Source organism: Meles meles, chromosome 5, assembly GCF_922984935.1.
Source record: "Meles meles chromosome 5, mMelMel3.1 paternal haplotype, whole genome shotgun sequence".
NCBI lineage: Eukaryota > Metazoa > Chordata > Mammalia > Carnivora > Mustelidae > Meles > Meles meles.
In genome coordinates, this window is record NC_060070.1 from 21,033,097 (window position 1) to 21,051,076 (window position 17,980).

At 41.6% G+C, this 17,980-nt stretch overlaps 1 protein-coding gene and 1 long non-coding RNA gene across 2 annotated transcripts; one reads left to right on the forward strand and one right to left on the reverse strand.

The window, feature by feature from the left end:
- Positions 1-709: 709 nt before the first annotated feature.
- CCN6 (cellular communication network factor 6) lies at positions 710-17,657 on the reverse strand. Its single transcript, XM_046005922.1, has 5 exons — positions 17,519-17,657; positions 10,078-10,384; positions 6,119-6,361; positions 2,350-2,543; positions 710-1,235 (listed from the first exon to the last, which is right to left on the reverse strand). The coding sequence occupies exons 1-5, from the start codon at positions 17,594-17,596 to the stop codon at positions 954-956; spliced, it is 1,104 nt and encodes a 367-aa protein (XP_045861878.1). The 5' UTR covers positions 17,597-17,657; the 3' UTR covers positions 710-953.
- LOC123942007 lies at positions 3,202-7,088 on the forward strand. Its single transcript, XR_006818378.1, has 3 exons — positions 3,202-3,307; positions 4,086-4,233; positions 6,825-7,088. It is a non-coding gene; the product is annotated as an uncharacterized LOC123942007 (long non-coding RNA).
- Positions 17,658-17,980: the final 323 nt, after the last annotated feature.

Here is a 17,980-nt window from a genome sequence, read left to right on the forward strand (position 1 = left end):
CGTGTTCCAGTTATAATCTCCAGTTATACTTTAACTTAAATTAACTTTTAAATACAATTTATATTTTAAATCCATAGGTGGATTTATCATTTAAGAAAGTAATTTTGGGGAACAATTTATTTTCAAGCCATAATAATCTGTGCTTTCTTTAGTGTTAAGTTTTTAAGTTTCTTTCCTTTTCAAAGTACAGATACTCTTCTTGATCTTTATCTTGGAAATTTCATTTTTTACAGTATTTCACATAGAAACTTTTAGTTTACAGTTGTCAATGGCCAAAGAAGTTCTATTTTCTTCTTTTAAAAGAAATCTTAATAAACTGATAGGATAGGGTAGTGGAAATTATATTTGTAGTTTAATCTTATTCCTATTTAAGATGTAAACCCAGAATCTTGCTCACTGTGGAATGATTATCACCTGATGGAATCCTAGGCTACACCTTCAAAGTACAGATAAAGTCTTAAAAAATAAAGTGTTAAAAAAGTTCTAAACTTTTTACACATCTTCAACAAAGTATTTTAGATTATTTTATAGAATAAAATGCTTTCTTGTAAATTGTATAATTTTTCCACTATGTATGGAATATGGAGATGGAAGCAACTATCTGTGTATTTCATTAACTACAATTTTAAACAAGAATTCACTTTTAAGAATTTTAAGCTATATATATACATACATATATACATATATACATATTTTTGGTGCAAAAAAGCTTTTATTAAAGCAGAGGGACAAGACCTATGAGCAGAAAGAGCTAAAGTTTACAGGTTTACATATATCTTTAAGAGAACATTTTAAATAGCCTCTAACGCCTTAACTAGAGTCATCTGAGAACAGGTAGGTGTTCTTCCCTTTTTTAAATCAGTAAGGTAGATGTGCCACCCTTTTAAAACCACCCTAATTTCCTTATGTAATGGCATGATTACCTAAACAACTTTTCCCATATATACTAGGTTTTATAGGATCTTGAGCTCAGAAAATATATCTCCTGGCTCTCTGCAGTTCCTTTGACATACACAAGATGTAATCCACAGCATCTTCCACTTAAATGACCCTTCGTTTGGGCAATCAAATTGAATGGTAATCATTTTAGACTTATTAGGGATACAGCATCTCTTATCCAAGCATACTCCACAGAAAGTGGGTTTATAACTCTGAGTACTTGAGCATCCAGAAAAGATGAATTTTTCAGCTTTGAGCAGTTGGAAAGTAGGTTGGCACGTTTTTCCTTTGGGGATCTGAAAAGGTACATGACATTAAGAAGTCATTCTTTAATTTGGTTACAACAGTTTAGAAAAGTGATACTCTATATAGAAACACAAAGAAAGAAATTATTTCCAGGGCATTAATATTTCCCATTTAGTGACTTAAAGCACTCTCTTTTCTACCTTCAAAATTCCCTCACCAGAAGTCTGTCCTCCCTATTCTTGTTCCATCATAGCATAGGACCCGCTCCCCAGTCTTTTTGGCTATCTACTCCACTCAGTTCCAGTTTCCAGAATGGAAATTTTTCTTATTTAATGTCAAGGGCCATGTCTTATGAAATGTTTATTTACCTAAGACTTAGCAAATCCCCTAACACAGCTCAGACAATTTTGAGTGGATGAATAAGTGAAGACATATCTAAATCCCTTTAAAATTGAGTTGTCAACTTCTTAACATGATAGGGAATAACTTGGAGATGAAAAGACTTTCAGTGTTCCTAAAACTTATTCTTGAGATGGTTATCTTGCCTTGTTCTAGAAGCAGGACCAGCACTAGTTATACCAAACAAATCTAGAATAAATATTTTGTCACAGCCCTTTGGCAAATCTACTATCTAAGCACAGAGCATTTTGGACATGGTGGTTTCCCCCTCCAACTTGGTGATACATAACAAAGATTAGAACTTGTGCTCGCTTCGGCAGCACATATACAAAGATTAGAACTTCTCTGATGTCCATAATGTCTGTTTTTATAATTATGATGTAGCAACCAAAATCTTTTATCCATTGCCTTGACTCCACTACATAGAATTAATATATTTTTAAAAAGAGTCTGAAAAGGATCTACTTTTAAAAAACACAACACATCTTGGGCCTACCAGAAGAAATCAGGCTGATCAAGACCCACACTGTTAAACTGTTAAAATATCTAGAATCAGCAGGGTAATATTACCTCTCCTCCTGGTACTATTTTCCCCATGAAGTGCAGTTAGATTGATCTTTGTTTTCCTCTGAGATAGTTTAAGATTACAATGAGGTGAACTTATTTTTATAAGAATTACACACCATCTAGCCCTCTAAAACGCAAGAGTACTTTTTGGTCTCTTAATACTGAATTATAACAAAATTAAATCTAATTAAATGTTACCTTTACTCTCTTTGATATATTACTGTCACAAGGTTGAATATAACACAGTCTTCTCTCTTTTCTCATTTCACAGTTGCTATTTTCATTAGTGACCCGATCGGATATTCCCATCCCACATGTTCTGGAGCAAGGGGTCCACTTTGTTGCTTGCACAAGACATTTTCTCTTCCAAACAAGTGGGAGATTCCTATAAGCTAAAATAAAGAGGGGAAAGTACATATGTATACATATATGTACTCATGTCAACAGACCACTTTTAATCATTATTTTTCAGCTAATTGTTAATAGATCAGAACCTTTTATGTAATATAACTCAGCACAAAATAAGCTTATGGTCTAATTCATCATTCTCTTTTTCCCCGCTTTCCAAATTTCCTTTCAATCAAATGCGACAGTCCAATTTCTTAGGAAGAATAAAAATACTTTATTTTTGAAAATCTGAGTAAGGTGCATCCATTTGCTTCTGCTCAGCTCATCTTAGTAGTAAACTACTGTGTTTTCTCTGGTTCTTGCCTCTTGCAGGATATTATTTTCAACAATGAAATAGACATTTAAGATTAAGACTACCAAGATATTATTAATCAGAACAATGTCTTAATGTTAAATTTCCTATTATGTTAAAATCTAAAATACAAAAGTTATATTTGAGGATAAACTATTGAGGCCAGTTATTTTTCCTCCACTTGTTTTAATCTAGTCTTTTAGAAAACTCTCTACATTACATTGAACGAATCAAAATCATATACTACTAAGTCATGGCAAATACGTAATCTATTTTATCCATTCAGCTTAACTGCTACATTCCCTATGGAATTGGGCCCATAGTATTCATTCCATTGGCTAGCCATTTCAAATCACTTCTAGAAAAAGGCATGACAGAGGAAAAGATGGACAGATCTACGGGCGGGTGAATGAGTTGCTGGATAGATGGAGCCCCCTCCACTGGACAGATCTACAGGTGGGTGGATGAGTTGGTGGACAGATGGAGCCCCCCCCACTGGACAGATCTACGGGTGGGTGGATGAGTTGGTGGACAGATGGAGCCCCCCCCACTGGACAGATCTACAGGTGGGTGGATGAGCTGGTGGACAGATGGAGCCCCCCCCCCCCCCCACTGATTGTACTGACACTGGAGCAAAAGGGAGGGGAAGGGAATAAATAACAGGAATACAGTGAGTACATAGTAAGTCTTCCTTCTTATGAACCCACTGGGAGATTCATGTTCTACTCATGAATGAATCAGGCCATTGCTGCATTTTAAACAAACTACATATTGGTTGATTTTCTCAAAGCATTTCCTTAAGCTTAATATGCATCCTCAAATGGATGCTTGGAATAAGATGCAGATTTGAATCTGCAACGGAGCATAGCAACATTCTGGCTACATTACTTTAAAATGCCGATTTACAAGTCTGAAAATTCACTCCCCACCTGCCCCCGGCAAACTGCCTTCCTCATAGGAAATATTGGGCACTTTGAATTTCTGCTGTCTTTAAATGAAATGGCCCTTTAGGGTGCATGGGTGGCTCTGTTGGTTAAATGTCTGCCTTCGGCTCAGGTCATGATCCCGGGGTCCTAGGATTGAGTCCTGCATCAGGGTCCCTGCTAAGTGGGGAGTTTGCTTCTCCATCTCCCTCTGCCTGCCACTCCCCTGCTTGTGCTGTCAAATAAATAAAATCTTTGAAAAAAATAAAAATAAAATAAATAAAAATAAAATGATCCTTTACTGCTTTCAGTGTTATTACAGTAAGCTCTTGCGATTGCACAAGGAACTGAGGGAGAGGAAGCAGAAACATGAAGATACCTGGAAGGTAGACAGCAGTTTAAAGACCTCTATGCAGGAAGCAGATTAAAAGCCCCGGCAGGCATCTGTAATAAATAAAGGTAGGTTAGATTATCATATTTCCAATAACCCCCCTACAGTTAAGCCAAGAGCTGCAGTTCAGGAATTTAACATTCATTAAAAAGCAAGAAAACTAGAAGAGCTTTTAGAGAGTTTATTTAGTACTTGGTGAGCAGTGAGGAAAGCATGGGGGCATTCACTGCATGCTTCATATGGAGCAAACAAAAGGTAGATTCCAACCATGAGCTGTCTGCATTAAGTAAGTATATCAATTACGACCACAAATACACCTTAGAGTGTGTGTGTCATTGTGCTTAATTTAAAAAACCAAACTTCTGTTTAGGCCCATAAATACAGTTTCAAAGTTAAGCAGCGGAGAGACTTCAGACCGAACGTACACTTCCTTTGAAACCTGTCTAGGCCTGTGATCTCAGCTCCTGAGAGCACAGTGGCAGATTTTGTTTTTTTGTAGCAAAGCACTAACCAACAAGAATGACGGTCTAAGAACCCCTCCAACCAGGTTCCAAGTGAATCCTCTGGAACTGCTCTACGTCCACAAAGGAGACCGACTGAACTTGATCCAAAGGGCTTTACTTGTGGAAACTGCTGGGCTAAGGTATTTTCTCACCAGCGAGGTTCATGCATGGGTCCCAAGAACTCACACTGAGTCCCACAGATCCAATGCAGAAAATCAACTGTTCCTGTACATTTTGAAGAAAGAACAGTTTGGCTTATAATTTTAGAGGTTTTAGAGCATTAGTCGTGTCTTGTTATTAGCTGAAAAACTAGGTATGGTAAATGCAAATTCACTACAACCTGTTAAATTATTTTCAAACCAGTTGGGATAATGGAAGCTTTTGAGAAAGTTCTTTTCATAGAGTTAGTTCTTAATATCTAAAATATCATTTCTCTGATGATAGTGGCTTTTATTAAATATTTACATAATAGAAGTGAACTTAAAGAGTTTTTAGTGTAGTTGAATATCCCCTCTGTATCTGCATGGCACCTATCATTTCCTAAGCTCTAAATTTTGATAAAGAGGCATTCTTGATTTCTGGGTGAAAACACCAAGATTCAGGCATGAATACTGACCTTTTTGAGTCCTTCCTCATCTGTGCTTCATTGGTTGGTGTTTTTGAAACTCCTGTCCCCAAATGCCCCAGCACTTAAGATATTAACTTAGAGCTGACCAGAATAGAGCCTTTGTGAACATATGGACACTCACTGCAAATGGCCAGGTGCTCAAGAGGAGTGATACAGAGCCTCATTATAGGTTTCTGACTACTCACATGCCTAGGGAGCCTACTTTAAAACCCCTGTACATGTGTCGGTGACTGGAGAGCGTCATTTCCAGAGCGAATGAAAAGATAATCTTATGTCGGCCATTTTCTATTTTTAGAAACAATAATTACAAATTCTAAACATATTCTTAAATATTTTTAATCAGTAGGCTTCCATTTCTGCTTTCATCATATAGCAAAGTTACCTTTGAAAATTTGGGGGATGAGTTAATTCGCACTTCTTGCCCATAATATAACAATATAAGCAAAAATTTTTCTCAGGGTACACATGATATAGCAATATAAGCAAAAATTTTCCTCAGGGTGCACATGAACAATAGTTGGTCAACTCTCCTGAGAAGAGGTTGAGTGGGAATGAGCAGAGGCATAGAAGAGTTTTTCTGACCCAGCAGAGCTTTTAAAAGCTGGAATGTTTTACTGGAAAAATCTAAAACATTATGAAGCTTCCTTTTGAGATTTTTAGAATATACCTCTCTGAGGCAGACTGAGTAATGGCACAGCCAAACTAAATCTCACACTGATTGCTGATCATTAGATGCTTACTGAGTACCTATGGTACATCAAAGGAACATGAAAGAAAACCACGAGAAGCCAATACATGAAAAATAAATATGTCTCTAAGCACCTGGCATTGCTTTGTAGCTTGCTGAAAGCTGCTTTTGGAATGGTCGCAGGCCACAGTGGGACTGATCAGACTTCTTTCTACCTTTAGCGCCAGAGCAACGCCTGTCATCCAGCTTTGGTATGAACAGAGGTGTGCATCCAATGGCCCCACTCACACAGAGGCAGCTAAACAGGGGGCTGGGCTGAAAGACTTGGCCATTATGATAATGTACCCTGTTGAACTCGCATCCCACAGCTATAAGGTCTGAAAGAGAGAAAAGCAAAATCACCAAAGAAGCCATAACTGATAGACCAGACCTCCCATGAGAAACTTCAGAGGTAATAGCCATCCCCTTCATGAGGTCATGGTCTCAATTTCTTAGGCCCCATCTGGAACCTTTCCAAAACATCTGTAAAAGGTGAAAATTAGACTTTTTCATTTTGTTGTAGATTATCAGCCCCAACTGGTCACTTTCAGAATTACGACCAAGCACAGGCCCTGTTCTATCACTGTGAGGATGGCAGTGAGTTCATGATTCTGAGAGATGGATTGGTGGAAGGCAAAAGAGGTTTCACTAGATATCCAACAATAGGCAGGGATATATTCGTAGGAAATGAGGCTACATGAATGGCTGAAGAGAATTTGTTTAAGTACATACATAATTTAAGTACAAACATAATTTGTTTGAGTACAGTGCCACACAGTAACTAGTTCTTTTTGCATTAAGAGAATTGGAGGAAACTTTCACTGCTCTGAGAGGCGTTCTTGACCTGGATCAACAGTTCTCAAAAGCTTGACCCCTTGGACCTCTTGGCAATACTGAAGCCCTTTCAAGAGAATCTGCGAGGCCAAAACTCTTTTCCAGAATACCAAGAGGTGCCTGGCTGTTTTCACTGTGTGGATATTTGCACTAAGGTACAAAAGCTGGAACCTTAGCATGAAGCCAATTATACAGGGTAGTCACTGTATTTGCCTTGCCAATGCACTTGTCCATAAATGTACTTTTGGGGGGGAAAAAAGCTAGTTTTACTTAATAATGTCCTGACAGCACAGTAAAAATTACTAACTTTATTAAATTTTAACCATCAAATATATGTCTTTTAAATATCCTGTGTGACAAAATAGGAAGTATCCACAGAGCATTTTTGTTGATATTCTTCTTGAGGAGAAGCAACTAATCTATTGTCTGAGTTTGGGGCTGAAACAACCACTTTTTCATTAGGAATTTCACCTAAAGAAATGACTGACAGAGAAACCAGGATTACTCAGGTATTTGGCGGACATTTCCTTGAAAATCAACAGTGAGCCTGTCACTTCAAGGAAAACAACTTTCTGGCCAATGACAGAATTCAGGCTTTCAAGCAAAAATTAGAATTTTGGAAAACCTGTATCCACCACTGAAATCTTTATATCTACCCAATATGCAGACTTTTCTGATGAGATTAGGATTCATTAATGTGGTATTTTAAAATATTGTATAATTAAGTATATCAATATTTGGAATATCTATATAACCACTGTTCCAAACTAGCATTTTCCAAATAAATGATGCATGATATTGCAAAATTATATATAAGTAAAACACCCATTCCAAGTAGATCTTGGATAGACCAATACATTTTATTGTCACAGAGTTCGACAAGTTCATTGATATGGTTTAGATTCCATGATGCAGCTAATTTTCAAGAAACTACCACTCCTCAAGTTTATTAAAGAGAATATTCAAAAGAATATCAAAGAAAATATTCACAATTATCCGAAAATTCTGTTAAAATACCCCTGCATTTTCCAGTGACCTATCTGTGTCAGGCTGGATTCCCTTCATAGATGTCAACTAAAATAACACACGGGAAGAGTTTGAAAGCAGCAGCAGGTGGGGAAATCGAGCTATCTTCCATTAAGCTAGACATTAGAGAGAGGTACAAAACTGTAAACCCATTCCATTCTTCTAATTTTTTGTTTTAGAAAATAAAATATTTTTAACAATATATTATTCCCATCAGGTTGCAATGGGTTTCTTATTTTTAAATGAATTAGTAAGTATTTTTAAATCCCTAATCCATTTAAACACCAATAGAGAAAACTCACATTAGCAAAAGCTCTTGGGGTCTTTATTAATTTCTAAGACTAAAGGGGTCCTCAGACCAAAGTTTAAAAATCATCGTTCTATATCATGGATCAGCAAATGTTCTATAAAGAGCCAAACAGTAAATATCTTAGCATTTATAGACCATTGGGGTTTTGTCACAGCTACTGGGCTCTATACCATTAAGCAGCCATAGCCATGTAATTGGATGGTGTAGCTCTCCTCCAATAAAATGTTACTTCCAAAAATAGGCTCTGGACCTGAATTGGCCCCTGGGCCATGGTTTGTGACCCCAGTTAGAGGTCATCTCCATCCCCATCCTCATGGCTACGCTCTGTTAAAATACTTACCACATTGTATGTGACATCACGTGTGGAAAGATCTGTCTGACACAATAAACTTTGACTCTGTGAGGGCAGGGCATATATATATATATATTTTTTTTCTTTCTTTCTTTTTTTCTTTCTTGTGTCCCCAGCTGCTGATCCCAGTGCCTAGCATGGTAGTGGCTGCTCACTACGTGCTTGTTAGGTTAACCAAATAACTTGCCCAGCACCGTTTGGGAGAAAGGGGTATCATGATGCCAGAGTCTGCTAGAACATGTTTTCCCTGTTAAATTTCCATAAATAATAGCTAACATTTTTAGGAGTCTACTGCCGACTAGATACTCTGCTAGGTGTTTGGGATTTTGTATCTATTTCATTTGCTCCTCCTGGAATTTCTGTAAGGTAGGAAATATAGATGACATAGCTGAGGCACAGAGAGGTTAAGCAACTTGACCTCAAGGTCATTCAGCATATGAAGCCCAGAATTGGAACCCAGTGCCTACATTCTTAATCAATATAGTTTAGTCAGCACTAAACAGGGGTATCAGGCTATCAAACCTGAACAGCTCTACACATTCAGTCCATGCTCACACCCCGACTTCGGGAGTAATCTGCCTGTCCACACAGTGGGCAGTCTTTCCTATGGACTGACTGAAATGTAAAGCAGACACGGGTCTTTCTCTTCCCTTGGAAATCTTAATTTTTAATCCCAGATAAATCAGGATCCTGAATTATCCTCGAGGTGTCAATTTAGAGAGTTATTTATGTCAATTTAGAGGTGTCAATTTAGAGACTCAATCAGTCTCCAGAGCTAAAACCCCTCAAGTCGAGGGTCAGGCTGTGATTTGGGTTACCCGTACCTTCCTTTTTACACCTGCTTCATCTGGAAAGAACAGTGACTTGCTGGTTATCCGGAAAGGCGGAGGTGAATTATGTCTGCACGTACGCAGTACGTCTGCACACTAGATACACATCCTTACACTTGAAGCGAGATTCCTTTTTAGTTCCAGAGAAGGCGGAATTGACAGCGTTCGACCGCAGGGACAAAAGCTGTCACTGTGTGGCGCCTGGAGAAGTCTGCTCCTCCTTACATCATCTTAGCCCTTTTTCTCACCGAAGGCGATCACCCGAAAATAACTAAAGATCACTACGGTGCAATAAAAACAGCAGGGGCGGGGTGTCTGGGTGGCTCAGTGGTTTAAGCCTCTGCCTTCGACTCAGGTCATGATCCCAGCGTCCTGGGATCGAGTCCTGCATCGGGCTCTCTGCTTGGTGGGGAGCCTGCTTCCTCCTCTCTCTCTCTCTCTCTCTCTCTCTCTCTGCTTGCCTCTCTGCCTACTTGTGATCTCTGTCAAATAAATAAATAAAATCTTTAAAAAAAAAACAAAAACAGCACGGGCTTCTGACCACGTGTACACATCGCCAGGGTCACGTGTTGTCTACTACGACAAAACCGGCCCCACCGTGGCCGAACTCCGCGGATTATCCCCCAGGAACCATTACTGGGGGGAGACCTGGCGCCCAGACAGACGCGACCGTCGCCCGACCTCCCAGCGGGAGACACTTACGCGCACACACGCCGGTCTCGAAGCGAGGCCTGTCGGCTGAGTAGTCACAGTAGAGCCCTTTGTGGGGGTCACAGAGGTCGGCTTCATTGCAGATGTCCCCCGGTTGTTTGGCACAGATCTTACAGCACCCGCAGCCGTCCCTCAGCAGGCTCACTCCCGGAGGGCAGCTGGGCGGCGCACGGGGGCACTTGCAGGGCCAGTGACAGAACTGCCTGCGCGGCTGCACTTCCGGTTCTCCTTCTCCTCCGGGCCTGGCTTCCGGCGCCGCCGCGGCCAATGGCGCGCCGCCCTGCGCCCCGCAGCAGAACTGGGGGGGAATAACACAGGAGCGGTTAGATTCCTCACACTGCGTTCAGAGAGTTCTGGAAATGGGAGCCTTCCCCTAAACGCGTAGGATACGGGGTGGTGAGCTGTGAGAATTTCTATCTGACCCGACCCTCCTTCCTTGAACCTTTCTCCACTGAGCTTCCAGCGCATCACTTCCCTCCCTCCTCACCGATGGCTCCTTCTCCGGGTGCTTTGCTGGGTTCTTCGCACCCTCTTCATCCCTAATTGGAGCCCTCTGTGGTGGAGGCCTCTCGAGGCTCTCCCCTCGCTCTGTCTCCCGCCACACCTCCCTTCCGGACTGAGCCACAACCTGCCAGACCTCCCCGTGGGGACGGGATGGGCTTAGCAAGCTCAACCCGACCAAAGCAAACTCCCGAGTTTCCCTCCCGAGCTTCTCCTGCACACCCTCGCGTGAGCATGCGCCAGTTTCATTTTTTCAGAATACCTTGGGGTCGGGTCCCTCTTGACTTCCCCTCTCACATTCCAGGTCCCATCCCTTCTGTAAATCCTGTTGGCGACATCTTTAAAATGTACCCACTCTAATCCTTTCTGAACACCCCCACCGCTATCCTGGTGATCCAAGCCACAGTTATTTCTCACTTGAGATGATTATAATCGTCTCCTAAAAGTTCTCCTCACTTCCCCCTTTGTCCTCGATATCCTCCACTTGGCAGAATGGTTAAAACAAAATAAGCTACAGCGCCTATAGCTAACAGTACCATGTTATATACTTAAATTTTGCTAAGCGAATAGATCTTATGTTGAATGTTCTCACTCCCTGCTCATGTTTGCTATCTCCCGCTCTCTCTCTGTCTCTTTCAAATAAATAAATAAAATCTAAAAAAAAAAAAAAAAAAAAAAACTACCCTCTAAGGCCCTGCAACATTGGGTCCCCACCTCCTACTTTCCTTTGCCCGCTGTCACTCACCCACTGGTTTGCTCCATTGCACTCCACACCCACCCACCTCATTCTCTGAACACTCCAAGCCTGCTCCTCCCCAGGTACCTTCATCTCTCCCTCTTCCACCTGCTTGAGTCTGTGCTCACATTTATCAGTAACCACCCTTTATAAACCACCACCCTGCCCGGCCTTTTCCCCATAGACCTTCTTACCACCTATCTTATTCCTGCATGTTCTGTATGTTTATTTGTTATTCTTGATCACATGCATCAAGAATGTGAACTTTTGGGGCGCCTGGGTGGCTCAGTGAGTTAAAGTCTCTGCCTTCGGCTCAGGTCATGATCCCGGAGTCCTGGGATCAAGCCCCGCATAGGGCTCTCTGCTCAGCGGGGAGCCTGCTTCCCTTCCTCTCTCTCTGCCTGCTTCTCTGCCTACTTGTGATCTCTGTCTGTCAAATAAATAAATAAATAAATAATGTATGCCAGGTGCCTTATGTGATTACATCACTGACCCCTCGTAAGAACAGTGGGGAGCAGTTATTATCCACCTAGGATGGGCATAGTAATTCTCCCTTCAAAGATATCTGTGTTCCATTCCCTGAAATCTAATAACATGTTACCTTACATAGCAAAGAGGATTTCACAGAAGTAGTTAAAAATCTTCAGATGAGATTATCCTGGATTAACCAGGTAGGCCCAATGTAACCACAAGCATCCTTAAAAGGGAGACAGGCAGGGGGCGCCTGGGCGGCTCAGTCATTTGAGCATCTGACTTCTTTTTTTTTTTTCAATTCAAGAAATTAACATATAGTGTACTACTAGTTTCAGACCTAGAGTTCACTGATTCATCAGTTGTATATAACACCCAGTTCATTACATCATGTGCCCTCCTTAATGCCCATCACCCAGTTACCCTCTCCTCTCCCACAACCCTCAGTTTGTTTCTATGATTTAGAGTCTCTTATGGTTTTTCTCCCTCTCTGATTTCATCATGTTTTATTTTTTCCCTCCCTTCCCCCATCCTCCTTTGTTTTGTTTCTTAAATCCCACATGTGAGTGAAGTCATTTAATTGTCATTCTCTGATTGACTTATTTCACTTAGCGTAATACTCTCTAGTTCTATCCACGTCATTGCAAATGGCAAGATTTCATTTTTTTTGATGGCTGAGTAATATTCCATTGTATATATGGACCACATCTTCTTTATCCACTCATCTGTCGAGGTACATCTGGGCTCTTTCCATAGTTTGGTTATTGTGGACATTGCTGCTATAAACATTGGGGGGCTCGTGCCCCTTCGGATCACTATATTTGTGTCTTTGGGGTAAATACCTAGTAGTGTAATTGCTGGGTCATAGGGTAGCTCTCTTTTTAACTTCTTGAGGAACCTCCATGCTGTTTTCCAGAGTGGCTGCACCAGCTTGCATTCCCACCAAGAGTGTAAGAGATTTCCCCTTTCTCCACATCCTTGCCAATATCTGTCGTTTCCTGACTTATTAATTTTGGTCATTCTGACCGGTGTGATGTGGTATCTCACCGTGGTTTTGTTTCGTATTTCCCTGATACTGAGTGATATTGAGCATTTTTTCAAGCATCCAACCCTTGATTTCCACTCGGGTCATGATCTTCCCTCTACCCCATCCTACTCTTGCGTGCTCTCTCTCTCTCTCTCTCTCATTCCCTCAAAAAAGGAAAAAAAAAAAAAGGAGAGAGGCAGGAATGCCAGAGAAGATAGGATGATAGAAGTAGAGACAGGAGTGACATCACAGCTGAAAAGCAGTCATGAGCCAGAAAGGCACCTTTAAAAGCTGCAAAAGGCAAAGAACAGATTCTCCCCTAGACCCTCCAGAAGGAACACAGACCTGCCCAATACTTGATTTAGCCCCCTAAGACCCATTTTCAGACTACTGATGTCCAGAACTATAAGATAATAAATATGTGTTGTTTACGCCCACTGAGTTTGTGGTGGTTGGTTACAGTAGCCATAAGAAACTATACACCCCATTCTATAAATGAGGCCACTGAAACTCAGATTATGTAACCTGTCCTAGATCATACACATCAAGCGGTAGGAAAAGGATTTAAACAAGGCAGGCAGATTTCAGAGCCTGAGCTCTCAACCCTTACCTTCCTTCCTTCCCTAGTCCAGGTCCTGCCACAAACCAGCTTTGATCCTGAACAAGCCACCTAATCTCTGCATCTGTCTCCCCTCTCCAGCCTACACCTCTCTCCCTAAGCTTGCAGCTCGTGAGTTTCCACTGGGTATATCCACTTTGATGCTGGTGAGCATCTCATTTTCTCCCTCCCACCAACAGAATGCTCCTCAACTAGCAGTCCCCATTTTAGTGAATGGTGATGCCAGCCACTGGGTTCCCCAAGCCAGGAAGTTGAAAACCAACCTCACCTGCTCCTCTGCTTCATCCCTGACACCTGAAAGTCACTGACTTACAGGAAAGTCCAAACTCCTAAGCATAGCATTACCTGACTCAGGTTCTAGCAAGTTCAAGGTTCTGCAGTTCCCTGCATATCCGATGCTGTTCCTTTCGCCTTGAACATAATTTCCCCTACTCCCACTCCTTCAGCTGGTTGTGTTTAGGCATCATCTTTTCCAGAAAACTTTTTACAATCTCTCCTGCCTCCCTTTTACATGCCCTCATATGGAAATTATCTGTGTAAGAGCTTGTCTTCTCCACAGGCTGACAGTTACCCAGCCAGAACTTGGGGCTCATTTGTGGGTATACTGTTGGCACCTAGCACAGTGCCTGGCAAGTAAGTTATATAATTAACTTTCAATTTTTATTTGATAGACTGGAGGCCCTTGCACTGATCCAGAGGTCTAAACCTCCTTCCAACTCAAAAATCCTACCTTTAAAAACATCAGTTTGCAATCCCACCATCCACCCTTAGCCCTTTGCGTTATCACTGGTAAAACTGTGATATCACTCAGTATCAAGGAAATACAAATCAAAACCACAGTGAGATACCACAGTGTTTCCCCTAGAGAAACACTTTCAGCTACAATTCAAGTGGAAGATACAATGTGAGGTTAGAGTTTGAGGAAACAGTGCTGAGGGTCTGGAGAAGGAAGAGGGGGACAGAAATACAAGAGTGGAGAAGGGAGTAGAAATAGTGTCTACTTCTCAGTTTTTCCAGATTCAGCCATGGTAGCAGGGCCTCCCTGCAAAGCTGAGTGGCCGACCGCTCAGCTAGGCTTGTGTTCATGGAGTCTCCAGTCTGCCCTTTGCCCGCTTCTCTGAGGCGTTTGACCCTTAATCTCTTCCACTCCCCTGGCTTTCATGATACCAGACCATCCCAATTCTGCCCTTATTCTCAACATACAGTCTCAATCTCTTTTGCAGATTCCTCTTTCCCCAAATATTACTTACATTTAGACTAACTGGTGTTTTGTGACCTCAATGTATTGCTTTTCACACTCTGCCCACTGTCTCTTAGCAATCTTGTCCACCCCCTTGCTTTCAATTTCCATCTCGTGCAAGCTTCGAAACTAAATTTCCATCCAGGATTTTTCCACTGAGCTCTAGAGCCATATGGCTGACTACCAACTGATGTTGTCACTAGAATATCCCATGGGAAAAACTCATTTCCCCCAAACTCATCATCTCTCACAAACCTCTGCCTTTTAGACAGCTTCTCCAAAGTTTGGCGTTAGGAAGCCAGGAGTCATCCAGGTCATTTTCCTCTTCCTCACTTCCATAGACATTCAGTGACTGATGCTTGGTGTCCTCGTATTCTGAGAACTAGTCACTCTTTCACCATTGAGACTGCTACTGAGGATGAGAGCAGGACATTCTTAACTGGTTTTGCTTCCTCAAGAATGACTTCCCAAATGAATCTACCACATTGCTTCTGATGACATCTCTTCTAAAAACATATCTGATTCTACTGTTCCTCTCCTTAAAGCCCATGAGTGGTCCCCTACTGGGTACACTTTGTAGTCCGAAATTATAAGCATGCTGTCTAAAGCCTGTGCTGGTTTATGCCTTCCTCCCCAGCCTTCACTCTCAATTCTCTCTCCTTTGCACCTTGCTACTTGCCAGACCCACCAGGTCAGTTTCCTCCCCCATGTTTTTCCTCATATTGCTTCCTCTTAAGGAGAAGCCTACTCTCAAAACTGCCCACCTGGGGACACATGTTTTTCTTTCCAGTCTTGAAGTATTTCTATATAATCTCTGAGGCCACAAGGTAACACTGCGGAAAACCAAAGGTAAAGAGAAAATTTTGAAAACAGAGTGAGAAAAGACCCTGAGATCATAACCTAAGCCAAAACCAAGAGTTGGAATCTTAACCAACTGCACTACCCAGGCGCCCCTCAAATTTGCCATCATCTTAAAGCTGCTCTAAAAAAAAAAAAAAAAATTAAGTCTTTTTTAAAAAGGAGGAGGAAGAGAATAAGACCCAGTGCTAAAAGGGGGATTGGGTGGGGGGCTTTCAACATGGAATTCTATCTCCAGTGAAACTCTCTTTCAAAAGTGAAGGTGAAATTAAAGGCATTTCCAGTCAAACAAAAACTGAGAAAATCGTGTCTAGCATACCTGCTTCACAAGAAAGGTGAAAGGAAGATCTATCTCAAGGAAAATTACAATAGATAGTAATTCAGAAATACAAAAATGAAGAGTCCCAGAAATAGCTAATAGTGGGAAAATTAAAAGATACCTATTTTTTTCAGACATTTTGACTGTTTTTAGAAATCAAAATCTCAAAACAACAAGAGTGAGTAGACTCCTTTGGTGGAATGGAAAAGAAGTGGAACAGAATTCTTTTGGCACACCCAAACAGGCTCTTTTGGCGTAACAGAAAGAAAGGGTTTTGACATCGAAGCTGAGCTTTGGTATAGTCCTCTCTCTATATAAAGTGATCTTAGATGACTTTTTGTCATTTATTGATCTTTGAGCTTCAATCCTCCTCTGTAAAATGGGATTAATAACATCCACTTTATACAGCTATTTTGAGGATTAAGATAATAACTAAATACGTAACACCGTGTTTGGCAAGTGGCAGATGTTCAACAAATGGTAGGTATTCTTCCTCAAAAATTCATAATGGCAAAAGTAAACAAAATAATACTTTCTTGAATTTTAACACCTTTTTATGTTTTTTTAAACATTTTGGACACATCTCTCTATAATGGAATATTTACTGTTTAGGAATACCTTGTAGGCTCTCCATTCACAACAATGATAGGATTTTTCTCAAGAAGGGTGGAGTGGGAGATAGGCTGCCCCATCTCACTTTTGCTGGGGAAATGCACGCTCCACATAACACTGGAGATAAACTGTACCACCCGCATTCTTGTTAGGATTCTTTTATAATCTTAGATCTCTCTGTATAAAATATAACAAATTTAAACCTCTTATTTCCCAAAATGCAATTTACTGCCCTAATCAACTATTAACTCAAAGACACGTCCCATGGTTTCCAAATCACCAGGAGGTTTCAAAAGCTCTATCCTCTATGCAAGCAATAACCTCTGCTGTGTACATAAATCCATAAATAAGTCACCCTGTTTTCATCTTCTTGGTAAAAAATACTAAGGCAATGAATTGCTCCTATTAAATTAACCTTCCCTTTGGTCTGTGGCTTAAACTATTTCAAAGTCTTCATGGACTGGTTCCCTTTCATGAAAAGTGAGAAACACATGAGTTGGGAAAAGACGAAGTAACAGAATGTTTGAAAAATAGAAACGTGTTTCCAAAGTGCTCCTCTCCAACAAGGACAGGCTTAATTGAAGAAAGTTGTCAGGATCATTTTTTCCAGTGGCTCTCTGCACATTCAGCACACAGCCCTGGAAAGCTGAGCCCCAGCCTGGGGCCCAAATGAAGAGGCGCCATTCACCCCACAGCCCCCAGGCGGAGCTGCCTTCTCCCAGATCCGTGGTGTGTGTCCTACTCCACTCAAAACACACATTTATTCAAGTTTGGGAGCTGTTCAAACATACCGAAAGTGGGATTTGGTGCCATTACCTGAGAGGGAGAAATGTTTTTCACTTCTTTCCTGAAGCTAATAAACTAAAACCCAACTTTCCTTGGAGAGGAAAATGGCTCCCCATCTGGCATGAAGTCTTTCCACAAGGAATTTATCCTGAACCACCTCCCCCTCCCTCGATTCCTCCATCTTCTTCTTTTTTCATTTCTGAACTGAAGAAATGGGAACCGCTGCAGCCTCCCAAGGGGAAGCAGAAGGAGAGGGAGCTTACCTGCACCAGAGCGGCGCCCAGCAGCGTGGAAAGGAGGAGCCCCGGCATGTTCCCCAGGAGCCGGCAGCACCGGGACATAGGAGGGAGCTCAGGCCCCGCACAAAGGGCCCCTGTGTCTCCTCAGCAGGACACACACACGCCTCCACCTCCCAGGCCACCGACTTTGGGCTCACACTCTCAGCCTCTGCTTTGGCTCTCAGGGATCTGCTTTATACTCTGTTTTCTTTCCTGCAACTCGCCTCATATTTACCTTCAGAGGGGCGTGGACTGTGTCATGAGGGTGTGAGCACTCTCCTCCAGGACTAAAGGAGGATAGGTCAGGTGGTGACTTTTCTTTGAGCAATCGTTCCGCCAGTTCCCAGAGATCAGAGTCTGCCCTTCGGTAAAAAATGGTGCAGCTGGCCTCATTCGCCTTCCTCACCTGACTCAGCCTCCCCACCTGACTCAGCCTCCACACTCAAG